We start from the raw sequence: 27,515 nt of genomic DNA, 5'->3' as shown, positions 1-27,515 counted from the left end.
AGGTTTACATTTATGCTGTGGCTGGAACCGTATGNTAAATATTTTTGAACCATTTGAATTTACTACTTACTCATAAACTTAATATATTTGAAGTTGTTGAATTAATTAAATGGGTAAATGTTATCTCTAACGATGTTGAATATTCTGTGCCCAGCTTTTCCTGCATCATTTGTTCTCCAGGCTTTCCATGGATCATCTGTAATCCTCATAACAAACCCCATGAGGTGGGTTCTACCACTGTTCTTGAAACAAAGGCATGGTGAGGCTTGGGGAACTTCCTGGGTTGCAGGCTAATGAGGGGATAAGAGCCAATTGGCATCCAAGCAGGCCGATCCTGGAACTCCTGCTCCTACTCACTATAGGGAGGGATGAGACAAACAGCAAGAAACTCAGCTTTGAGTGTGTTCCAGTATGATGTAAGAGATATTTTCAGGTTGGCACTTTTGAAGTCTGTGAATCCTCAGTAACTTGCCTCCGTCTATAGTGCAAGTCCAGGGAGACTGTGAAATTTCCATTATGCTAATCTAATCCAAGGTTTACATTTATGCTGTGGCTGGAACCGTATGCAGTAGATGGAGGTATCAGGTTTTCTGTGCCAAATGTTACAAATGTTGAGACATCTGAGGACATGTGGAAGGCAGTAGGTGGGAGGAGACAGTCAGAGCCTCCAGCTGGAGGAGGCAGCAGGGACTAGAATGGATGGCAAGGTGGCCTCAGGGTGGCCCGGCCAGCACAAGACTTCACATGTCCCCGCCATCAGCATGAAGTACCTGCTCTAGCAGGTTTCCTGTGTGTCAGTGGTGGAACCCCAGTGAGAGACAGCGGCATGCCATGGTCTCACAGAGGTCTGAGGGAGATATTGCAACCCCATTTTTAAAAAATCCCTTATCTTGGAATAAATCATTGGAAAAGCTAGTGCAGCTAATAATCACTTGTTACTAGATAGCACCGATCACACTTTTATTAAGCTAAAAGGTTACTATACATAAGAATCAAAGGATCATGCACAAAGGAGAAATGTGTATGTTAATTTAAGAAAACTGTTCATCTTTATTAATTCAAATGAGGAAACCAAGTAGTTATGTCCAGGATGAAAAGAAAGTCCACCCTAGGAAGAGTCTCTATAGCTTTACTAGGATTGTTTGTTTCTTCGTTTGTTTTGCTGGGAGGAGGGTCATGCCTGCACAATTCTGACATTCAGTTCAAATTAGCTGACACCACTCACTAGCTCGGAGCCCAGGGCAGATCATAGGAGACAGTACGCATCACGTACACATCGAGTTCTTTGAACAGACAATGTACGTTAAACCTGACATATAAAAGGCACTCAGTAAATGTTAGCAGGAAACATCATCAATGCTTGCTTGCTTGCTTTTTTAACTTAATAAATATATCCCAGGTGTTTATATTTTTCCAATGGTGATACAGTAGGTCCTCAAATCAAGTTGTTTCACCTAGCATTGATAGATGCCCTAGGAATTTAACTCTTGCTTTTATCAATTAGCCCCTGGTGAAGTTGGTTTCCTTACACATTTTTGTTGAAGTCACGGAACTACCACACTGATGAGTTAGTACTTACTGTACTCTGTGGGTTACAAGTCACTGAGTTGCATCCTTTGTATCTGGTCCTGCAAGTGCCATGTAATGACCTGAGGCAGGGGCTGCCCTCCAGGCCACAGCAGCAGAGACACAGGTCACCTCCCTGCTCAAACCTTCACAACCTGGGGCTTGCTTGTCCTGCTGCGCAAAGCGCAGGTGGTGGGTGATGTAAACAACTTGCATGCAGTCACCCCTCTTTACCCCCAAGCCCAGAAATTTGATCTGTTCCCCTTTGTTTTCACCTCCTACCACCTGTGGTTTTATTTGTTTAATATTCCTCTCCAGGATTCCTTAAAAAATGTGATCTAGTTTATCTTCTTTACCCTGTCATTCCTAGAAATCATGACATATCAGCCCTTTATTTATTGCATTCTCAGAGTATGTGATATCTGTGTGTTTTAGCTGATAATAACCACAGAGAAGCACACACTATAATAAAAGTTGAACTACTAGTTTTGAAGGCCAGAATTGGTCTCTTTGGTGCCGTGATTCTTTCCTACCTCATCTGACCTTTCTGTCTCTTGGGTCTCAGCAGGAGCGTGGAAGAAGCCACCTCACATCCTTGTCACACAGCAGTAACAGCCCGATGACTGTCGGAGCAATAAACGAAAGGATTTGATGTTCCCTTAGAGACATCATGCTTCCATGGTCAGCCTGCTGTAGCACAGTTGTCCTCCCATTGCCAGCATTTATGTGATGTGGTCTTGTTCCAGACTTGTACGTGCACAATTTATTCTAAATAGTTACTCAGAATTGTGGTGGAAGAGGCCCTCACATGTGTCCTTGTCATTTAAGAATGAGCTTGGACTATGACTTAGGAGAAGACAAACTAGGAAGACCTCAGGTAATTTTCTTAGCTACAAGAATATCGGTGTCAGGGAAAGCATTTGGGAAAGAAGATGACATCTTATTTCTAAAAATTTGGAATTAGCTCTCTGAAAGCTTAGAGCTCTAGGATAACATGGGATTTATTTCAGGATGTGTTTTCATGATACTCGGAGCATAATGATATCCAGTAGCACTTGTGCACCTTCTGCTAAAATCAGGAACCTCTGTTTCCATTCATTCTCTTCATCTCTGTTTTGCTACTATGTAGAGAACTGTGAAAGCTTGTAGCCTTGATTACATGTAACCAAATAATCTGCTAATGGGCCCTCCTTTGTTAGGGACTTTAAAAGTGGTTTCATATGAATTGACTAGTGAATACTCTTTTTTAGCGTGACATTTCTAAGATGGTTTTCTTGGTCAGCTCAGAAAACAAAAGCCTGGTCTTAATTTACTACCTGCTTGGATATGAAGTTCATTCAGCAAAAAAAATCAAGTCGAATCTTGGCTGACAAGGTAAATTCTAATAGTCCAAGCAGTCAGAGTAAACACCTCAGAAGGCCCATTTGAGCAGAAACCCTGGATTCTGTACTTCAGTTGGATGTTTAGGACCCTGCAGCCAGTCTGAATTTTAATTCCAGTGCCAGCCACGTGAGTGTGTCAGTACTAACATCCGTTCATTCAGGTCTCAAGGCCAAAGTCCTGGACTGGTAAACTTTTTTTTGAAGTTGACTGTCTTCTGATTCTTTATGATAGATTTCGGCTTCAAGCTAGCTTTGAGCTGTAAATGTTTACATGACTTTACCGGCAGGTCACTAGAAAGGTGTTCTTTATATTGTATTTTGTATTTAACTTTAAATGATGAGGGAAATAATAATAATGATGATTTCAGTGTAGTTTTCTTCTCTGAGGGAACAGCTTAAAGTCCAGGCGACAACTTACACCTTCTTTGNTGTAGGACCCTGCAGCCAGTCTGAATTTTAATTCCAGTGCCAGCCACGTGAGTGTGTCAGTACTAACATCCGTTCATTCACGTCTCAAGGCCAAAGTCCTGGACTCGTAAACTTTTTTTTGAAGTTGACTGTCTTCTGATTCTTTATGATAGATTTCGGCTTCAAGCTAGCTTTGAGCTGTAAATGTTTACATGACTTTGCCGGCAGGTCACTAGAAAGGTGTTCTTTATATTGTATTTTGTATTTAACTTTAAATGATGAGGGAAATAATAATAATGATGATTTCAGTGTAGTTTTCTTCTCTGAGGGAACAGCTTAAAGTCCAGGCGACAACTTACACCTTCTTTGCAGCACAGAAGTGAACTCCTGGACATAGAATAGGGTGGTGTCAGGGAGGGGCTAGAACCAGTGATGATTCTTAGCAGGCCCACTTCTCAAAGCTCAGGAACTTGAGAAAGCTAGCTTGTCATGTGTGGGCACTTTCTCTTAAGGCTCTCTCAATAGATGAATTACCTTTTACAAAATTCGTATCTGGAGATTGGTCTTTGAAAAATTACTGTGCAAATATTCAGCCACAAGGAAGAGGCATTGTTACTTTCCTTCCTGTTTTCCCTTCTGGTATTGCGGTTCCTGCTCATTTATACTCTTTCATTTTTGGTGACCACTCCAGGGTCCCTGCTGTGGGTCTTCCTTCCCAGAAAAACATCCCACCCCACCTAATGTGCAGTGAACACCTGGATGCAGAGAAGGAGCTAAGCCAGTGTGCATGGGACCGAGTCTCACACAGCCTGACTCAGAAGCCAGGGCACAACTGGATTCTGTCAGAAGCGGGGAAGGCGCCACCAGTGTTTGCCATGTTTCTTCACCAAGCAGGCCAATTTAAATATAGCCACTACCACAACTCGTCCAGAATTAAAATAGCTCAGGACGAGTGGCAAATGGCAGGGAGGAAGGCTCGTTGCCAAGAAATGGGCTGAGGGCTGAGGAAGATGGGCAATGGGGATGGATTTTAAAGGCTTGAAGGACGCAGCAGACAGGCCGTCCATGGTCTGACGTCTTCACTCACCTCTCAGGGCACATGAACACCCAGACCATAATGGAGAGGACTGGTTAAAACGCTCAGAAGCTTGGGTAGCTATTTAAAAAACTGCTGAAAATGTGCAGTATTATTGTTTTTAAATTACAGTCTGGTTACTAAATTCCGGTTTAATGACTCCTCATCAGAAGGCAAAGACAATACCATTGTCATTAGGTTTTTGCAGGCATGGAAACCTTTCTAACCCATAAACTGAATTACATAATGACTCTGTAACAGGGTCTTATTTGACAAAGCAGCCTGGTATCACACATAATGGAATTATAATTTAAAAATATGAACAGCCTTGACTTAACTACTTGCTAGGGCAGTGGTAGTCATCAATACTAGAGTTTTCACTAATATTTCATTTAAACTATTCATTCCTGAAATTTTGTGTTTGGTTGGTGGTTTTTTAGTTTTTCTTGATTTCAACTCTGTCATGTTCCCCCAAACATCCCCCCAAATTATTAGAAGGTAGTAAGTACAGTTAATTATTTGCCCCCAATGAGAACGAACAAAAAACCTTCAGACAGCACAGGCCTATGAACCACACGATCACAGTTCGATTTCCAGTCAGGGCACATGCTAGAGTTGCAGGCCAGTTCCCAGCAGGGGACTCACAAGAGGCAACCATACATTGATATTTCTCTCCTTCTCTCCTTCCCTTCCTCTCTAAAGATAAATAAATAAAATCTTAAAAAAAAAACAACCCTTCAGACACATGTAATAGAGGTTCACATTTGTTGGTTCAGATATAAGCATGGATGAATAGGTTAGTAATAATAAATAATACAATAATTAATAAATAATAATACAGGAATAAACTTATTGTTTTATGTACTCAAAATTGCAAACCTGCTTTTGCCCACCCATGTATTTCAATCATCCACAAGTTAAAATGTGTATATATATTTACATATGTTTATGTACTCTTTCCCCAAAATTCACTATCAGATTAAGCCTATCAAGCAAACATTTTATATCTGCTGTAGTAATTTTAATGATGCCAGAGATTCATCTTCTCACAGCATTTAAATTGACAGTTATAATTAATAGTTACTTTTTTTAAAATATTTTATTTATTTATCTTTTTAGAGGGGAAGGGAAGGAGAGAGGAAAGAAACATCAATGTATGGTTGCTTCTCGTGCATCCCCTGCAGGGAACTGGCCCCTGCAGGAAACTGGCGTGCAACCCAAGCATGTGCCCTGACTGGGAATCGAACCACGATCGTCTGGTTCACAGGCCCGTGCTCAATCCACTGAGCTACACCAGCCAGGGCTTAATTAATAGTTACTTTTAAGATGACAAAGCAGATTTCAAAAAAATAATCCTAGGCCTTTTTATACATTTAGAAAGAGAAAGGTTTTCTTCAAAAATTAATTTCAGACTTTTAGAACAAAGGTAGATAAGATACTTTCTGGAATTAAGCTGGCACCAGAGAAAATAAATTTTAACAAGTAAATTGCAAGGATATTTATCATATTATAAAATGTGACTTGTGGTGACTTATTACAGTGTCTCAGAGCCTAGTATATGTCGGGACTCTCGCTCTCTCAATCCAGCATCTGAACCTTTTTCATTCCGCTTTCCCATGCAAGATCTCTCTGTGCGCTGCTGTTGCTGTGATGTCTCAGAAAAACATTGCAGAGAAATTTCTTACTTACAGTTGACTGTTGTCAGCAGTGATCATCTGCTGAGAGAAATTCAAGGGAAAAGAAGCCCCCAGTTCACCACCAGCATTGCAGAGAGCTCCGAGCAGGACGGTGGTTGGTTGCAGTGTAAATATGATGAGTAGGAAGAGAAAAATGAGCATGATACTCAGAATTAAGTAGAATTACATGTGTCCAGAGTAGCAAATTATTTAAAAGAATTTCTTAATGTGAATCATTAAGATGTTAAGGTTTTTATTTAAGACAAAAAACATCGAGTTGATCACAAAATGAGGACTTTAACAGCATTGAAAAGCTGTCAGTAGAGACAGGCCTGCAGTGGCTGTTTTAAAGGAACCAAATCCGAAAGTGCTCTGGAACCCGGAGAAGTATCCCTAGGAAGACAGGCAACAGCAGGATGTCCGTAACATCAGTAAGAGCTCATAACAGCATAGCTGAGGCAGCCAGCCACACACCAGCCTCAAGGTTCAGGCAGTCTCCTGTTCCTTGTCTTGTGTGGGAAGAGCCCCCTTAATATCTTCTTCTGTGGAGTAAATGCCATTTCCAGGACATTTATATCCTTTCCATTTCTCCCCAGAAAAAACTCTGTCTGCAGGACAGTGGAGTCTCCCCACAAACTCCTCAAGTAATGGAGACCTCTGCAAGATGGGCTTATTCTTTTAACAGATGAGACCCAGATATCTTTTTTTTTCATGTGAATGAAAGTGAGCTTTATCTACATGTTGTATTGCATCCATGCCCCCAGCCCTTTGGCAACAGTTTGTTCTCTGTGTTCTGTGGTTCTGTTTCTATTCTGTTTATTCATTTGTTTCTTAGATTTCACATATAGGTAAACTTACGTGGTATTTGTCTTTCTCTGCCTAGATTATTTCACTTAGCATAATACCCTACAGGTCCATCTATGTTGTTGCAAGTGGCAAGATTTTATTCTTTGTTATTGCTGAGTAATATTATATATAATAATATATATTATTATAATACATATGTATCTCATAACTTCTTTATTCATTCCTCTATCTGTGTGCCCATAGGTTGCTTCCCTATCTTGGCTATTATGAATAATGCAGCTGTGCTTTCTTCAAATAAACACCCAGAGTGGAATAGATGGGTTCTATGCAGCTCTAGTTTTAATTTTTTGAAAAATGTCAATACTGTTTCCTGTAGTGGCTACACCAATTTACGATCTCACCAACAATGCACAAGGGTTCCCTTTTCTCTAACTCTTCTTCAGCACAGGTCATTTATTGATGATGGCCATTCTGACAGGTATGAAGTGGTATCTCTTTGTGATTTTCATTTGTATTTCTCTGAGATTAGTGATATTGAGCATCTTTTTTTTATGTCTGTTGGTCATCTGTATGGAGAAATGTTTAATCAGGCCCTCTGCCCATTTTCTAATCAGACTGTTTGTCTTTTTGGTATCAAGTTGTATGAGTGCCTTACATATTTTAGATGTTAACCACTTATGAATATATCATTGCCAAATATCTTCTATTCAGTAAGTTGCCTTTTCATTTGTTGGTGGTTTCCTTTACTGTGCAAAAAGTTTTTAGTTTGATATAGTCCAATTTGTTTATTTTTTGTTACTGCCCGAGGAGACATAAAAAAAAGATATTTCTGAGACCTGTGTCAAGGAGTTTTCTGCCCCTGTCTTCTTCTAAATGTTTTATGGTTTCAGGTCTTGCCTTTAAGTCTTTAATTCATTTTTAGGTTATTTTTATGTATGATGTAAAAAAGTAGTCCAATTTTATTTTCTTTTGCATGTATCTGTTCATTTTTCCCAGCACCATGTATCCTCAATGAGACAATCTTTGCAATCTTTACAAGCCCAATGTATAGCCTCGCCTCCATTATCATAGATTAACTGACCATATAAGCAAAGTTATTTCTGGGCTCTCTGTTCTGTTTCATTAATCTCTCTATATATATCTGTTTTTATGCCAGTACTGTACTGTTTTGATTGCTGTAACTTTGCAGTAGAGCTTGATGTCAGGGAACATGATGTATTTACTTTGTTTTTTTCTCAAGGTTTCTTTGGCTATTCAGGGTCTTTGTGGTTTCCTATAAATATTAGGATCATTCTAGTTCTAAAAAGAATGCCACTGGCATTTTAATTGGATTGCATTGACTCTTACATTCCTTAAGGCAGTGAGAACATTTTAACAATATTAATCCTTCCAGTCCATGACTGTGGTATATCCTTCCATTTATTTATATCCTCTTCAGCTTTTTTCTTGAATGTTCCATAGTTTTCAGAGTACAGGCCTTTTACCTCTTTGGTTAAATTTATTCTTAAGTATATTATGCTTTTGATGTGGTTGTAAATAGGATTGTTGTCTTAATTTCTCCTCTGATTGTTCATTATTGGTGTATTGAAATGCAACAGACTTTTTTTATATCTGCAACTTCACTGAATCCATTTATTCTAATAGTTTTGGGTAGAGTTTGGGGGGTTTTCTATGTGTAGTATCGTGGCATCTGCAAATAGTGAGGGTTTTACGTTTTCCTTTTCCTTTTGGATTGTTTTACTTTTCTTTCTGTGGTCAGGACTCCAGTACAATTGACATGTGGCGAAGTGGTGGTAGTGGACATCTTAGGGAGGCGGCTTTGAGGTTTTCATCACAGAGCGATGAGCTGTAGTGGTGTTAGCTGTAGGTTTGTCATATTTAGTCTTTATTATGTTGAAATAAATGTGTTCCTTCTCCATCCAGTTTATAGGGAGTTTTTATGATAAAATGATGTTGAATTTTGTTGAATGCTTGCTTTGCCTCTATGAGGTGATACGACTTTCAGCCTTCCTTTTGTTGGTGTGTCACATTGATTTACAGATGTTGACCCATCCTCACATCCTGGCATAGATCTACTTGGTCATGTTGTTGAATCCAGTTTGCTGATACTGAGAATGTTTGCCTCTATGGTAACCAAGGGTATTTGTCTGCGATTTTCTTTTTTGTAATGTATTTGTCTGATTTTGATATCAAGGTAATGCTGGTTTTACAGAATGAGTTTGAAAGTGTTCCTTTCTCTTCCGTTTTTTGAAATTATTTAAGAAGAAAGGATGGGCTTGTCCTGGACATTATGATTGACTCCCACAGGTCTCTTCTTTCCTTAAAATCCCTCACATTTTCAGGGTAACTGGCCAACCCAAAGCTACCCCACATGAAGCTATAAAAGGGTTTTCTGTGCCCCATGTCATTCATGCCAAAACAAGGTAAAGAATGTGAAGTATCATACTCTGTCATGTCCATTGCAGCATTATTTGAGTCCAAATTACATATAAATACATTTCACAGGGTCCTACCAGAATCCTGCAGAGCGTCTCATGGTTCAAAGGTTCTTTGCCTTAAGTGCAAGGGTATTTTCATGTCCTTACTTCAAATAGCTCAGAGCGGCCATCAGGTGAGGCACATGCTTTTGCTGCCAAATCTGTTGTCATTTAAGTAGGTGCTATGATTGTATTGAAAAGGAAGGTAGAGCTGTTTCTAGCACTCATGTCACTGGCTAAAACGTAACACATTCGGGAAACAACTTGGAAATTGTAGCCCAAGGCTCAGATGTAGACCTGGAGTTCTTTAGGGCAGCTGTGGGAAACCAGTAAAGCAATTGGACCTTGACGCCTTCACTGGACAGCTCCCAGCTAGGGGAGGGCAGGCTTTGGTTTAGCAGATAACTCTTCCTGCGCCTCACAAGTTCAGCCTGACATTCCCCCAGTTACAACATAGCAGTCAGTGGGCCTCAAGAGGAATCCTTACCTTAGTGTCACTCACATCCCCCTTGTTTGTGGAGGGGGAGGGGTGGGTGGTGCAGCATTCCCTCTCTGCCTGGAATTCTTCTGCAGATTCTCTGGACTCAGTGGGGATCTCAGATTGGTGGGGACTAGTTCCATTCCTGTTAATGCATCTGTCACTAAGGAATGGAGTCATGGAAGGCAGACGCAGCATTCCCCAGTGACTGCAGCAGGCGTCTGTCCATCCTACTGACAGACACACATCCCAGTCCCCAGAGTCAAACAGTTCCATCATGAAGAAAAACAGAGGTTAAAAGTTCATCAAAAATGTGTCTCAAGTAGCTACTCAGGCAGATAGCAGGCTTCTGGTCAAGAAAATTCCAACTATTATAAGCACTAAGGATGTAGTATTGCATTAGATTACTGACAATCTATCAGAACGAGAAGGAAACTACTCTGTTATTTGAGTCTGAATTTAGTATGATTCTTTTACTTGCATTTCTACCTTATCTTTAATGAAGGAGAAGCACCTGTGCATCTTTACCTCGAGGTAGATGTATTTGTCTTCAGTCTTGCCTTTGCCGCCCCCCTCCAGAGTGAACCAAGTTGTTATTTTTATTTAAAAGCACTAAGCAATCCACTCATCATGGTTTATACATTTGTTTCTGCCTCCACTTTTCTCAGTGTCCTTGGCTAAGCTATTATTTTATCTGTTGAGTGTTGAGATAAAAAAAATTTCTGTTCTCACTTGATCATAGCAAATGCTAAAAACAGGTAAAATCACAGCAGAAATTTTGAGAGAGTCTGATGAGAAAAAAGGAGAAAACTCTTTAAGAATTCAGGGAAAACTGGAAGAGGTTTTGATATTCCCTTTTAAATTTGGAGGTGTTAATTACTAATTTGGTGATTTGAGGAAAGCAGCTATGAGTTGGATGAATCTGCAGTATTTTTAACACCACCTAAAAATGTTCCTGCTAAAGAATAACCTTGGTGGAAACCAAATCTTCTTGTAGTTTTCAGTAAGACATTTTATAATCTGTGTTATTTCATTTGAAAGTCAGCCAAAACTGGTCTTAAATATGTAGGAGAAGAAAGCTCAAAATTTGCATTTTTCAATGGGAATTGCAAATCTATTAAGATTAAAGAATTGAATAGAGAAATAAAGAGGGCTATAGTCTCTTTGAGTCTGAATGTAAGAAGGTAGAACTATGTATATGAATGGATTTTTATAACCAAAAAATTTATGACAGAATGTTTGCTAAAGCAAAATCTAGAACCCTAGAACAGAAATCTCTTTTCACAGCGTAGTCAGTCACCCAGCTTTGCCCTAAATGTTAGGAGACCTGGGTTCTGCCCATTCATCCCACTGAATTGCTGTGACTTGGAATATGTTCCTTAGCCTTTCTGATTCTCGAATTCCTGCAGAAAGAGAAGTAATTGACCACAGGGGAGGGAACATGTGGACTCTCAGAGGCCCTTCCATCCTAACTGTGGTTTTTAATCTGCCTGGTGAAGCAGGACTTCCGGAGTCACTCCCTCAAAACCAGAAGGCTGCGGTAAATCAGAGCAAACCCTCTGTGCTCATTGGATTGTAGTGCCCACTATCTATTTCAGCAGAGCACGGATGCTTTAGAGTGAAAATAGTCAAGGACGTCATAACTGAACTATTGAGTGATTTCAGTTACAGACCAGGGATGAATAAATGGAGTTTATGACTAAATTACAATTTCTACAAGGAAACATGAAGTGAATAAAACTAGTTTGCTGAAAGTAACTATATCCTACTATTTGGGCATTCCTCACAAAGCAGTCCCCTCATAAACTCGACAACTTCAAATTGTATTGACGTGATGGAGCTTAAGATGCAGGATGATTTTGCACAGCTGGTCCCAGGCAAGTTCCCATTCAGACAGTTCAGTGTCAAATGCCCGGTAGAGGAATAGATCCTTTTACTGTTCACCGTTTAGGCATATCGACAACAGGACACAGAGAAGTGGTAAACTGTTAATTCAGGATTTTTAGAGAGTCATTTTTATGATACTGATGTTAATTTTATTCTAGACTTTTTATAACTTTTGCAATTAATTGAGGTATAATTAATATACATTATATTCATGTATACAACATAATGATTTGATCTTTGTGTCTTGTGAAATGATCACCACATACAAGTCTAGTTAACGTCTTTCATCATACAAAGTTACAAAAATTAGAAAAATATTTTAGGTAATATAAGATAGAAAATGGGTAGTTTATTACCTAAGAGAATGTGTTTCCAATGTCAGTTGAAGGAGGTGCTCTGAAGGATTGCTGTCATTGTTGAGGAGTGAGTAATGTTTGTGTAATTCTTTTCCTAGATAGATAGATAGATATGGGTTTACACAATGGAGAGTTTGAGCACCACAGAGTGTGCAGTGAGTGGGCATTTGCAGCAGTCAGTGGCGATAAGGCTGCCTCAGCTGAACCCCACTAGCTGCCATGGTGCATTTTGACCATTACATAGTCTTAAGTTGCTCTAATCCTTAGTCATACTTTAATTTGTCCCCATAATGGACCATTGGTAAAGGACAAGAAGCATAATAACAATGGTGTTCCAAAAAAACAGCCTTGATATGACAATTCTCATTCTCGTTACCCAGAAGGTCTCAGGTGCCCAAGGTTGCAGAGTTCTAATCGGACACATCCAAATGTTCTGTCACAGTAGAAAATGTAGTCATGATTGTATCTGGTTTTGTTTTATAGATGATACATCCATTTTAGCATAGTTTACTGCCCCTTTGTTACCAAAAGACTACTAGTTGATAATTTGAACGAGAGAAACACTCTTTAGTAGTAAGTCGATTTTAGTCAGAATTTAGTTCCTATGGAATTTGCCTTGGGAAAGACAAGGTCTAATTTCAATTAATTAAAAAGCACCTAAATCTATAATATGACTTTAAAGTTATCAAATTGCCTTCCCATTTTTCATTTGATCCTAAACTAGTCCGTTCTACTTCCTCTGGTCCAGAGTCCAGTTGGCCATGTGCCCTTACTGCCTACCCAAAGCTCTGTGGTGGGGATGTCCCCATTCTCCTCACTCAGGTCTCTGCCCTGCATCAAAGCCACCTCTCATGCTTCTCCCAGAATGAGAACCCTGCTAGAGAACAAGGCGGAATCGTAGAGACCTGAAGTGAGGTCCTTCTGGTCCTATCCGACATTCTATTACTCCATCCTGCTGTCCCATAGAACTTTTGTGCAATGCTGATCTCAAATCTTGATCTCTTTAAGCCCTTCCACTCTTCCTTCTAGCCCTAAGTTTCAGCAGAAGACTAATACGGCCATTTATTGATGAAATATCTTAGGTTAGTGCTCAGTACTGCATATAGATCAGTTGTTCTGGTGAGAACAACTCTGTAAGATACTATCACCCCCTGTTGACAGACAGGAAACTGGGGCTAACATGACATGGCCAGTGTGTGATAAACTGGGGATTGGGCCCAGGTCTGTCTGGTTCTAAAGTCCACAGCTCTGTCTCTTTCAAGCTTAGGACCTTTGACATAACCTTAAAACATTTGGAACAACCCATTGCTGTTCTTAATTTTTTTCCCATTTTCTTTCTTTGGCTTCATCTAGGACCCAGCTCTAACAATTGTCACCTCTGCAAAGGTCCTTCATTTTCTTCTGTTCTCTGGACATCTTTCTCCCCAGCTTCCAGCAGGATCAGCTCTGATTTTCTTAAGCTACGAGTGAAATGTCTTTTCCCTGGGCCTTCTGGTCACTGTCCAAATTTTCTCCTTCTGTTCAAGGTCAAAAGTCTCAAGTATATGGCCAACATCTGCTTCCTCCACTTCCTCTGCCCCTTTCCTCACCGACCCCCTTCCCTCTGGCGCCTGCAGTGGCCTTCGGGTTAGAACTGGGCTCTCAAAGCTTCTTAGCCTCTGCAACCCTCAGCTTTCTCCAGCACATGGCAGGATTGACAAACCACCCCTTCCTCAGGTTGTCACTGCACATGTCACAGTGCTACTTCAGGGAAGGGACAAATTCTGATCTGGCCCACTTCCTAACAGGAGCTCAGATTTAACCAAGAACAAGATCTTTGAATGGTTCTATTAGAAGTCTTCCTTCATCTTTACCCTGCTGCCTCTCAGTTCGCATATGTCTTTATGTCTATCAAGTCCCAAGGGCACTTTTGTCTGTCTTCAGCTCTGCTTTTTTGACTCACTTACTTGATGGATTCATTTGCCTATCATGAAATCCTCCTCTGTGATCATGAAGCCGATCTTTCTGTTTCTAACCTTGACCTTTGCTTTGCATTTCAGCCCTGTATTTCCAACTATGAATGTCTGTGTTGTGTAAGATCCTACTTGTCTAAAACTGAACTTGTCGTCATCTTCAGACTATCTCCCATTCCCACCTGCACAATTTCTATCTGTAGCAAAGCCATTCATCTGCATGCCACATGACAAATCTTGGGGCTCTCCTTCTTACCCATTTCCCCATTTGACCAGTATTTGTTGAGGGCAGCCTCTGTGCCGGGTTTTATGTTAAGAGCTGGCAATACAGACCTGGAGGCTACCCTCATGTTTCAAAGTTCTGACCATTCCTCCCTTACAACATCTTTTAGTTATTCCTTTTCTTGCAGCTATCACCCCTCATGACAGCACATGCCCTACCTGGGATTCATGTCGCTTCTCAAGTGAGAGTCCAGCCTTTGGTCTTTTTTTCTCACATCCTCCAGACATGTAAGATGCTCTAGAAATACTTGTGCATGAATAATTATGTTTTCTTTATTGAAAATATATATACATAGTTTAGTAGTGGTAAGTGCACCCATGTTGTGCAACCAGTCTCCAGAAATTTTTCATCTTGCGCAATTAAAACTCTACACCATTAACCAATAACTCCTTATTCTCCCTCCCCATTCCCTGGCAACCATCCTTCTATTTTCTGACTCTATGAATTTGACGATTCTCGGGACCTCATATGAATGAAGTCCCCAGAAATCTGTTGTTTTGTAACTGGCTTATTTCATTCAGCATAATGTCCTTAAGATTCATCCACATTGAAACAAGTGTCAAAATTTCCTTTCCTTTAAAGTTAAATAATATTCCATGTATGTACAATCTTTACAGTTAAATAATATTCCATGTATGTACAATCACGGGCCATTTCACATCAGGGATACATTTTTAAAAATGTGTTATTAGGTGATTTTGTCATGTGAACATCATAAAGTACACTTACTCAAATCCAGCTGGTCGAGCCTACTGCTATAATTGTATGTGCTACACTTTTATACAACAGGCAGCACAGGAGGTTGTTTACACCATCATCACCACAAACATGTAAGTCACGTATTTCACTACAGTGTTACAACAGCTGAGGTCACTAGACCATAGGAAATTTTTAGCTCCATTATGATCTTACGGGCTCACCATCATATATGTGGTCCGTCATTGACCAGAATGTTGTTATGTGGCATATGCTTACACCTCTTTTTGTTTTCCATTCATTCACTGGGGGACACAGGTTGTTTGCACCTTTGGACTATTGTGAATAATGCTTCTTGAACATGGGTGTACAGATATCTCTTTGAGACTCCGCCTTCAGTTCTTTTTGGTATATATCCAGGAATGGAATTGGCAAATCATGTAGTAATTCTGTTTTTGTTTGGAGAACCACCATACTGTTTTCTGCAACAGCTGCAACATTTTACATTCCCACCAACAACACAAGGGTTCCCTTTTCTCCATATCCTCACCAACACTTGTTATTTTCTGTTTTTTTTTAATAGTAGCTATCCTAATGGATGTGAGGTAGTAGTACTTCATTGTGCTTTTGATTTACATTTCCCTTAATGTAAGTGATGTTGAGTTTTTTTCACAGGTTTATTGGCCATTTGTATGTCATCTTTGCAGAAATGTGTATCAAGTCCTTTGCCCATTTTAACTGGGTTTCAGGGCAGTTGTTGATATTGAGATAAGGTAGTGTTTTATATATTCTGGTTACTAACTAGACCATTGTCAGATGGTCTGTCCAGAAATTATCCAGCCATATAATATGAAAAATCAAGATATTTATTGAAGAAGATACAAAATGCAAGAAACTTTGTACATAGGACAGTGACATCTCAGCCCCCTTCAAAATAGGCACCATGGGACCTCACACAGTTCCAGTCATCATCAGCTGCCTTGTCACATTCCTGAATCTCATCAATGGTCTGAAATCATCTCCCTTTCAAAGGTGATTTTAGTTTTGGGAAAAGCCAGAAGTCACAGGGCACCAAATCTGGGATGTAGGGTAGCTGAGTCACCTGGGTGATTTGATGTTTCACAAAAATCGCAGTATGAGACGTGCTGAATTGTCGTGATAAAGCTGCCAATCACCGGTTGCCCAATAGCTGAAGCCTTCTGAATCATCTGAATAGTTTCTGTGAAGGAATGTTTAAGCTTAATGCAAAATTGGATGCAGATTCATTGCTCTAATCACTCAGTCATTTGAATATGAAGGCTATACAGTACACATACTCAAAAGTATCTACCACCCCCACTGACAAGTACAGTGAAGTCATCATTGTTCACGCATGTGCACTCCAGTCCACTCTCCTTGGCTGCCAGGCTACATCAGTGTAACACAAACCATTCTCATTACATTAACAATGGCTGGACTTTTTTCAGACAGACTTTGTATATATGGTCAGCAAATATTTACTCCTATTCAGTGGGTTGCAGATGATTCTGTTTCAAAGTGAAGTTTTAATCTTATTGAGTGGTAATTTTTTAACTTTATTTTTACTGTCGACACTATTACAGATTTCCCTGTTTTCCTCCCTTTGTCTACCCCCCAACCCTTGTCCCCTCTTCCCTCTTGCCATCAAGTGGTAATGTTTTTGAACTTCAGAATAACCCTAATTAAAAAGGACTTCTCTCTAAAAATTATTTCAAGAATAATATGTTTCTTAAATATTTTACATCCAGTTTTCTCAGTGCATAAATCACATGTAGAAGTAAATTCTATAAAACTCAGAATAATGTAAAAGAGAGCCAATTATTTATCATATTTCAACTGAGGATTAAAAGTGTGTTTTAGGCCTGTCTTTGCCAGAGAATATAGCCTCTAAGCTTATTAAGTTTGATCGAGTTTGGGGAATAAAGTCTGTAAAGTACTTAAGAATGAGGACTTCATTTCCAAGCTTGAAAATATTCCAGATATAGAAAAAAGTGCTATACAGGAAGTCGATTAGTAGCTTCAGCTGTCCCCAAGTTATTATATGTGTCCCTGAGCATTAACACACTGTAAGGGGCTAGAGTTCAGAAAACAGAGAGCTTTATTGAGCCAGTAAGTTTTTTTCAGTATCCTGCCAGTTTCCAAAAAGGATTTGCTTAGAGCATTGTGATGAGTCACACATATGGTAGCATTCCTGACTTTGGGGAATGTTACGGCCGTGTAGTTAGGGAAGATTAACCATATGCATAGATTGAAGGTAAATTTGCTCCAAGTTTCTTGGTAGCCCTAATAAAAAGAAATAAAAATTATGTATGATGCAAGAAAGCACCCTGGTTTATCTTTAGAGACTAAATATTTCCTGGCACTAAACTTTAGGAGGAATGTCTCACCTAGATCTTTGTAAACAGGGAACCACACTTTACAAAGGCACATAAACGTTCTTCGTATGAATGGTGGTTCCTCCTGTCTCCTCTCAATAAAAAGCCGAAGGTGTGATATGAATTATGATTCTATGGACATTTTTATAATAGAGTAACGTGGGTGAGCTTTTGATGTTGTGGGCAAGGATTATCTGTGGCCTAGATGGGTCTTAGCCTCGTCTCTGAGTATTAGTGTTCTCAAAGCCTGTAACATCATACCTCTGTGAGTTTGCTCCTCTGAAAGATCAAATACCAAACTTCAATGGGAATATCAAGCCCCTTAGTTTACATTTTATATCTAAATAACTTGATGTTGCTCTTAGGAAAGTAAGACATGGACTCCTGCCCTGGCAAGAAAGACAAATATTTGCTGGTGATGTAACATGTTTTTAACTAAGACCTAAGACTTCTGTCTTGAAGTTCCTATTCTAGTTCCTGTCTTTAAAAAAACAATACAAAACAAAAAAGGAGAAAAACCCCAGGAGAAAATTAACATTCAAGAATGAATAAATGTAAAGATTGGCCCTTAAGAAGTTGTCTTCCCAACCCAAGTTTACTGAGGATAGAGCTTTAGCAGAATCATTGTCCTTTTGAGATTGAAATTGTTATCAGCTTATCAGCTGTGTCAGTGAATAGGTATATAACAGATTGAAAGTTAGAAGCTGGAACAAACATCTAAGAGACCCCATGTACCTTAGCAGGAGTAGTGTATCCTGAGCCTTGCTAGGTCAGTCTTATCCGAGAACCAAATCTAGATTAAAAGGCCAGTTTCTTAAAGGCACAGTGACTTGGAAATCAGGCTTCTGTGTTTTTGACTGAGATCTGTGGAGCAACTTAGATCTTGTTAATATCAAAAAAATGTACCTTGCTCAGCAGACTGATTTTTTCTTAAAATGGGTTATAAATATAGGCACAGGATCACTGGTTTAACAAACCTGGGCCTCTTGTAAATGAATATTGTCACAGTCTAAAAGGAAGGCTAACAAGACATATATTTTGCATTTTCTTTCTGTGATGCCATAACCCAGGAAAGGTTGTTGGTTAATGTCAGGCCCAAGAGAATCTGCCCCAGCTCAAGAGAACTGGGAGGGAAATGAAATGGCCAGTGACAAGGAGAGAAGCAGGGTGGTCAGTTTGGTCTTCACAGTGACCTGGCATGAGACATGATGGTGATGTCACCAGAGCAGCGTCAGTGACAAGAATGAGAAATGGTTGGACTGGGGATATATTTTGAAGAAAATGCCAACTGTATGTGCCAACCATGGATGTGGCATGGGAGAAAGGGAGAGGTCACAGATGACACAAAGGGTTTTGGTGCTGCCATCAGCTAAGACTTCAATTTTTTGTGCATTCGCCCTCTTTAATCAAATCACATGTATAGCCTTTGAATCAGGCGTGTCCAACCTGCGGTCCATGGGCCTCATGCAGCCCAGGATGGCTGTGAATGCAGCCCAATGCAAAATCATAAATTTACTTAAAGCACAGGTTTTTTGTGATTATGCGTCACAATATAATGTGCGGCCCAAGACAGCTCTTCTTCCCAACTGGCACAGAGATGTCAAATGGTCAGACACCCCTGAGAGCCTTTGCTATCCAAGAGTCAGATCAGTAAACAGGCTTTGACTGAACATATAACAAATTTAAAAATACACCAAAATCAGCATATTTTTGGAAGCAGCTTATTTTGGGGAACACAATATATAAAAAGTAGAAAAAGCAAAATATATAAATATTATGTGCATTTTTACCTTGATCAGAATCATAATTTCTAGATCAAAATTGTTATCAGCTATGTCAGTGAATAGATGTATAAAAGAGGGAAAGATAGAAGTTGGAGCACACACATAAGGGCCCACATGTTTGGAAAAATAAGTTGTAATTAAGTTCTTAAGTATAGATAATGCCTAACATTCTGAAATTCCACAATGACTGCTTGGCTGTTCACAGGGGACCTTTGCAGGGCTCCTGTCCAAGAGGGAGTCTCTTAGCTGGTGCATGAGCTTAGCCAGCTTCCCAGGTATCTGGATTGCTACATTCCTACATAGTAACTCTCTACAAGTTAAAGCTTTGGTTTATTTCTAAAAATGTGACCCTAAAATAAAGTCAACAGCAAATGCCTGAAAAAAAGATGCTTTTCACTTACTTTCGTCTGTTTTATGGGAGAGAGTATATGTGATGATGGCATTGGAGGCTGGTGAGGGTCTGACAATTTATGGATGTTGGCAGTCTTGATTGAGTAAAAGGTTCTTGGGCCCGTGTGTGTGTGTGTGTGTGTGTGTGTGTGCGCACACACCACATGACCAGCAACAGCAGCGGGTCATCACTGCGAGCTCTTCGAGCTCATCTTGCCAGACTGACCAGCCTGAATCTCCATCCCCCAACCCATGAACAGTGGCATGTCTTACCAGTTGGCTGATTAAAGAGACCATGTGTTGCTCTGGAACTGAGCCTGGGATTTGAACCCATGAAATCACTGACATGAGCCAGAGTCAACCCCAGATTTCCCCCCAGGCAAAATCTGGACATATCAGTGGTCTGGCCACAAAAAGCTGGTTTTATTACAAGGCAGACTAACTGCACTCTTACGGTTTCATTCATTATGACACCTGGACGTCATTGGACTCTAAAAGTAGCAGATAACATGAAAAATAATCCTGGGGAAAAAGTCTTGAGATTCTGGGAAACTGAAAAAACATAACAGAGACCCCCCAATAGGTGCTCCTCGGACTGAAGTATCATCTGTCATCTGTGCCAACTGCCCTGTGGGGTGATGAAGCCGATTGTTTTGGAATAGGCCATAACCCTCTTAATTTTATCTCCTTTTCAAGATACCCTTTAGACAGAGATAATCTAAAACATCCTTCAGGATTCAGAAAGAACAATCTTGATGATTCAGTGTTGATCCACTCCTTTTTGACTAGTAGATTTTATTTTTTAGAGCAGTACTAAATTTACAGAAAAATTAAGTAGAAAGTAGAGAGAGTTACCATATATGCCACACCCACATTCCTGTTATTGATGTCTTGCATTAATGGGTGCATTTGGAACAATTGACAAACCAATACTGATACATTAGTATGACTAAAATCCATGGTTTACATTAGGGTTCACCCTTTGTATATTCAGTGGGCTTTGACAGACACAATACCATGTATCCCCCATTACAAGTGTCACACAGAATAGTTTCACTGCCCTAAAAAAGCCCATGGGCCACCTGTCATTCCTCACCCACTTTCACCCTGGACCCTAAGCAACCACTGATATTTTTATTGTCTGTATACTTTGTCAGTCCATTCATATGTAAATGACTCTTAACTATTTCATTCCTTTATTATAAAGTAAGTCCTCAAGAAATACTATGTGCCAGCCAGTATTCTATACATTGGGCATATAGCCAAGGCCCAGAACTTTAAAATCTCAATCTTCATGAAGCTTGTATCGACTACATCAAGCCTCCAGGCTAGGTCATAAGTAGGAGTGAAACAGCCTCATGAGAGCACAGGATGAGAGGGCAGAGTTGGAGAAAGTAGCTGGAGAATGGGGCCTCCTACCAGCTGGCCCATGGTCTCAGGTCAGACCTCACCCTCCTGTTTCTTGTTCATGGAATTCCATCTGCTGGCCTCCTCCAGCTGCCATCTATGTTTTCTGTCCTAAGACCAGTGAGAGCCCAGTTCCCTTTTCTAACTCTTCTCTCTGTAATAAGTCTAAGCACTTTTAGGCTCAAGTTTTTATTAGTAGTTATCTGTAACCATGCCTAGTGCTCATGAAATAGAATAGAGAGCTTACAAAGTTGTAAGAAGTAGGTGCTCGTGATCATCATCTGAGTATTAACTGCACAAAGTCTTCTCCTTTGGAAGTTCCTTTGGAACTCCTTTGAAGTTCTCGGTCACACTCTCCAAGTTCCCTCTTCTCAAGCAGGCAGAAACCAGTTCCCTATTGTTGCCATAAGAAGTTCCATTGTTCTTTCTACTGCCTTGTCCCTTGCCACAGTCCTCTAAAAATATAAGAGGTCTCAGTGAGAGGGTGGGCCTGGGAGAGGACAGAAGCCTGGGAGAAGTCCATTTCCTCATCTCTCCACCTGTTTCCTTTTTTTTAACCAAGAAATGTGCTTTAATAGCCACTAAATAGACTCCTTGGAACCCCTCTGAGCACATTCTTACAGCAAGCCTGGTGGTCTGCTCCTGCAGGCTGATGAGAGCCGATTGTGTGCATCTTCTTTCAGTTACAGAGTGGCATCACACTGGTAGCCTGAAATTGGCCATGGAGTATTTACACCATGGAAATTGGTCACTGTGACAAATCAGAGTTTTATGCCCCCCACCCCGCCAGACAGCTACTTTACCAGCATAACATTGGGTAGCCCCTTAATAATCAAATTCCATCGTAGGGATTAAATCTACAAATACCATGTTGACTTCTATGTTTTAATTCTACTCTCCATGGTTTGGGAGAAGAATGGCCACCAAAGGCAACAGGAGATTTTAACCAGTTCGGTACATCAAGGCATACCGAACTTGCTTATCCATCATGTCTCTTGAAAGGATTGTGGCGTTTTATTGGTAGTTTCATGCATGTTGTCTTCATTGAAAAGTCACAGCAAGAGGACTTGTAAGACTTGCTGGTGCAGGTGCAGGGCCAGATCACAATTAGCATTTCTTTTTGGTTGCAGCCAGTTTGCTTGTCAGTGTGTAATTAACAAGGTGCTGCCCTGATGACTGGTCCTTTGTGCTCCCTGCAGGACTGCACACGCCAGAGCCAAAGCTGACGCTGCGGACCAGGCCGCACTGGCTGCCCGCCAGGAGAGCGACATCGCCAGAGCTGTGGCCAGGGAGCTGTCGCCTGACTTCTACCAACCAGGTAAGACTGCATCGTCCTGTGGTTGAAGAGGTAAGAGCGTTGCCTCTGATTTCCTTTTTTGATTATTTTTCATTTAACTGAAACGTGTGCTTCGTGAATCCCAGAAATACTAGAAAACACATGGCCACATAGTTAGAAATTATCAGTAGTCTGAGCATTAGCACTGGAAATTCGGCTTGTTCCCCAGTGTATCTCCCTTCCTGCCTCCCCATCCCCAGCAACAAACTTTGAGCTGATAGCAGTAAAGGAGATAGCAATTCAGCTCTCTTCCCTGACTCTTAGAAAGTGTATGAGTGTTTAGTGACCAATGAAGATGCTATAACAAATACCCCAAATCAGAGGCAGTAAGAGAAGAGCCAGCACTAACCATATTTTTTTCAGTGTGCCTAAACTAAAGCTCACAGGAATGCGGTTAGGAGATACAAAAACATACCACATAAAAACAGGTGACTCCTTACAGGTTGAGATGACAGTGTATGTCCTCACAGATGCAGTAAGAGTGACAACCTCAAAAAATAAAAATCAGTCCTGGTTTTCTGCCTCTCGAGTGTTTCAAAGCAGCAATAAACACATATTTTCAGTAGGTTTAAATACTGAAGTCACATTCTAGTGGTTTCCAACTAGCCTGTCTCCATCCCTTTCTGTAATACACTGGTATTAATAAAATGCCAGTAGCCATTTTTATGTGTGTTTCTCCACTGTTTTATAAAGAACAGCTTTCCGGTGATTGCTTGAAGGCTCAATAGATTTCTTGGAGAAGAGACCAAAAATGTTCTAAATTTCTAAATATCAAAATTTATATTTTCTTGGTAAAGAATTTTTCCACATCATTTTCTGTTAAATCAAACTGGATAATCAGCATCCTGCGCAACATGTATGTTCAATAAACATTTGGTTCCAGTGAAGGTGATAGAATATTGGGACCCACAGGGCACTGCTGTGATGAAATGAATAAAGTAAGCCACAGTATACAGAATAGCAAGGTCCATATAAAAGCCAGAAAGTCTCCTATAATAAAGGATGGAGGTGAGAGAAGGAAATTTTTTTCTACAAAGAATGAAGACAGTAAAAGGCCAAGTAGAGAAGATTTCTTTTTTATGGAAGAGGCTGGGGGAAAGCCCAGTCTGGCCAAGTAATGAAGTTGTCACAGAGTGAGTGATTTCTGTATAGTTCACGGGAGGCAGCCTGTGATAATGGGTGTTTTCCTTTACGTGCATTATTTTAAACCTCTGGCTAAGATTGAAATCATTTAATGTGTATGTTTATTTTGTCAGGAAAGGGAAACTTTCCAATTTTTATGGCAACCTCAGGAGCGAAGAAACTATTTCCTGGTGTGACATGAACTCTCTTCACTGGTATCTGAGCACATTGGCAAACTACCTGTTGTAAGGTGTGAGAGCCGGAACCAAGAGGGACTGTCGCATTCCTGCCCTGCGGGGCTGGCATTGTCAGGGTACCACATTCCTGCCCTGTCATTGTCAGGGTACCACACTGCTCAAGAACCAGTAGTGACTGAGCTGCTTTCAAAGCAAACAAACTTCCTATTGTTGTCTGCAGGTGCTAATTCCTGGATCCTGTTGTTAATTCTGTTGGAGAATGGGGTCCCTGTGGATTTCTATTAGGTGCCACCAAGAGATAAATGGTGTTGAAGGTTATCTCAGTTTCCCAGATAAAATGGTTTTAAAAGCCTTTTATGGTGTAAAAGCATTTAAGGGATAAAAAATATTGTGGGAAAATGTAATCCCACCCTTTCTGAGTGAAAACAGCTTCATGGAAGCTAGTTGTCACTCAGTCATGAATACATCCCTGTAGCAGGATATGACAACAGTGGCTTTATTTGAGACAAGAGCCAAATTGGGGGGTGGAGGTGGCTGTAGTCCCCTTTGACCCACAACCAGCACTTCCTTCAGCAACCGTCTGGAAGCTCTTTCTGTGCTGAGTGTTACTGATCTTCTCGAGGGAGCATAACCCATGCTTTCCCCTCTGCATTAGAGGGTGAGCAAATCAGACATGTCTAAAAGGGTTTTCAAGTACTTTTTCATTTATATACCTCAGAGATAAATGATTTCCTTGTTGGGAATGCATGTGTCGTGCAGACAGAGATGACACTTTGATCATTTCCATGGTAGGTTAACTACTTCAGGACTGGGCAGTATTTCCACATGCTTATGGTCTTTGTTAAGTTTTAATGCTTTTAGTTCAAAACTGTATGATTCTGCAGTTCAGTTAAAAACTAAGGAAAAACAATCTGGCTCTGTGGGATGCCGCTGAGTAAAGGGTTAAATTCTAATTTTAAAAAAAACATACAAATGGGTGTGAGTGTGTGTAGGTGACTACATATGCACACAGAAAAATAAACTGCCAGGAGTATGAGTGACACAGCAAGTCATCCCCCAAGAGTTTAGAGAAAGGTTACCCTCCTAGAGCTTGATTTTAAATGAACCCATAATACTGCACAGAGATTGATAAAGTGCTTCAAAGTGAGAACCTGGGTTTTAGTGTTGCAGGATTTCCATTAAACCTGACTGAGTATATTAAAACACCTAGACAGAATTGGTTATACAAACAGTATAGAAAAAAGTCACAGAGGCAAATTTTGGCAGCACCCATCCAAACACTATCCAGAGGAGAGAGGAGCCTTGGCCAAAATGTAAGATAGAATGTAGTAGTTGTATTGGAAGGACATTTCTATTACGGAGAAGGATGCAGGGAACTGTCGCCAACAGTGTGTGGCTTTATTGGCAAGATTACCCCACTGAGAAACTGGCTGCATCCGGCTAGCTGAGGCTCAGGCCTTCAGAAATTTGATTCATCTTACGCTTCATGTCCTAATTCCATGTTCACCAGCAACATTCTCATTTTGGTTGAACTTCTGGTACAGGTCAACCACAAGGAGAACATGCACTCACTGGTGGTATCAGTACAAGTTCCCTGGCCTATATGACATTAAAATTTGTTGTTGTAAAGTAAATGAGTTGGCCTTCTGGTGTTCTGCATCAGTCTTATGAAGTTTGGTGGCAATGGGAGTCTGCTCCAAGGGCTCACTCTGCTTCAAGTGCAAGTGAAATCAGGTTGCTAAGCCAGAATAGGTAAGATGAGTCTCCAAGTAGTCTCTAAGGAAGGGGGAGTGGGACATGGTGACAGCATGATTGAGAAACTGTATATGTATGGTTGGTTGTCTCACTGTTACAATTTCCTTTTAGTCAGGATACTTACTTTGTGTTTAATGTTAAGTGGTATTAAGTATAGAATTCTATGTTTATCAGTTGGGTGAGTGATAGAGCATGGGTTAAAAAAGACAAAGAAACACTGCTCTAGAATGCGGCAAATGTATTACATTCAGTGAGCCTCTCCTCAGAGATAGCAAGCCCATTATACAGATGGGTAGAAAACAGAACAGAAAGGGGTGGCCTCCCCTGCAGTTCTTCCCAAAGATGAAAGTAGCTAGGGAGGTGGAGAGACATCTCCCCACTTGTTTTCAAAGACAAGAGGTAGGTAAGGAATGAATGTGGGTTCTGTAGAGGTGTCACCTCGCTTTTTTCCAAGGATAAGAGGTAAGTAGGAAAAGAAAAAGGTGCTAGAGAGACTTCTTCTCAAGGAAAAGAAGAAAGGAAAGGAAAGTGGTAATGGAGAGAATTTTCCCCAATTCTTTCCAAGGATGAGAGGTAGGTAAGAAGGGATATGGGGGCTGTGGAGACATCTCACTTCTTTCAAAGGACAAGGGGTTGGTAGAAAAAGTAAAGGGAGATGTGTGGTAGGCAGAATCTCCCCAACACACATTTCTTTCAAAGGATGAGAGGAAGGTGGGGAAGGGAAAGTAAGGCCATGCACAGGAGACTTCCCCCTCTTGTTTTCAAGGATGAAAGTAGAAAAGAAAAGGGTGGTGGGTTCTGGGGAGACTGCTGTGCTCCTCTGCCCAAGGATAAGAGATAGGGAAAGGAAAGGTTGCTGAGTGTCTTGTCCTACCTTGTCAGGTCCCAGTAAAAGCATTCTTCTCCCTGAGTTTTTACTCGGTCTCTCCTGGGTGCATGCAGGGAGAGTGACAGAACTCTGCTGTCTTCCTCTTTTTGTAAGGACACCATAAGGGTTTCACACACATGATATAATCTAATCCTACTTACCTCCCAGTGGCCACACCTCCAAGTACCTTCAGAATGTGGGCTTATGGCTTCAAACTAGGAATGTAGGGAGCACACATTCAGTCCATAGTAGCATGTATTTGCAAACACACAGTAAGTTTATTACTTTAAGTAAAAAGTGAAGTCTTTGGCCTAGGTTACTATGGGCCTGTGTTCATATTTCCGTTATGAATTAGAAGTCTCTAGAAAGAAGGGATCAACATGGCAGTAGAGTACGTGGAAGTTATACTCACCTCTTTCCAGGACCAAATTCCTGGAATTACAACTAAAATGTAGAGCAAGCAACCTAAATAACCAACTGAAGACTAGCTGAAGAGAAAGAAGTCTTATAATCAAGGATTTACAGAAGAAGCCACATTGAGACTGGTAGGAAAGGCAGGGAGAAGGAAAAGGGCTGGCTCTGCTCCCACAGGTGACGCTGATGTCCGAGCTGTGTGGTGTATGGGAGCTACTCCCCTGAGGAGTGAGGGGTCTCAGCTTCAAGCCAAACTCCCCAGACCAGAGTACCAGGAAGAGGCACCCATAGAACATCAGGCTGTGAAAATCAGGGATTCTGTTCACCAGGAATAGATGGGAGTCTGCTAGAGACATAGGTGCCCTATTAAAGGGTCAATGCACAAAATCTCATTCATAGCCACTCACCCTGGGCTCTGGCAGAGGGAGAGCAGAGAGGACTAGAGTTGTGTGAGAAGAGACTGGGGTTCATGGCTCTGGGAAGACAGCTGAAGGGATACCTCCAGGGTCCCTGTACTGAGTCATTTTCCCACACCACCAGCCTGGGGAAAGCAATAGCCACACTCTCTGAACTCCCTGTCACCACCACCTCTCCCCCACACTTCCCCCTGTGGAGCTGTGCCTTTTTGAGGAATCTGCTACCTGGACTGGGGTGTCAGTGACTATGCTGTGTGATGTTGGGGCTTGAGCCATTTTCCCGTGAACATGACTAGAGCCTCCCTGTTATGAGAAATTCACTAGCCCCACTCTCTGAACTCCTGGTGGCTCCACCCTGCTGAGGTATATGCAGAATCCAGGACACACTGA

At 40.8% G+C, this 27,515-nt stretch overlaps 1 protein-coding gene across 2 annotated transcripts in view; it reads left to right on the top strand.

The window, feature by feature from the left end:
- JPH1 (junctophilin 1) overlaps window positions 1-27,515 on the top strand; it is a 92,625-nt gene that overhangs the window by 42,247 nt on the left and 22,863 nt on the right. For both annotated transcript variants that reach the window (XM_037039718.1, XM_037039717.1), the window contains exon 3: window positions 22,217-22,335. In XM_037039718.1, coding sequence (XP_036895613.1) covers window positions 22,217-22,335 — 119 coding nt within the window. The remainder of the gene's footprint in view (window positions 1-22,216; window positions 22,336-27,515) is intronic.

Source organism: Sturnira hondurensis, unplaced genomic scaffold, assembly GCF_014824575.4.
Source record: "Sturnira hondurensis isolate 20B ecotype Veracruz unplaced genomic scaffold, ASM1482457v3 Scaffold0025406, whole genome shotgun sequence".
Classification (NCBI taxonomy): Eukaryota; Metazoa; Chordata; class Mammalia; order Chiroptera; family Phyllostomidae; genus Sturnira; species Sturnira hondurensis.
This window is presented reverse-complemented; position numbering and strand designations above follow the sequence as displayed.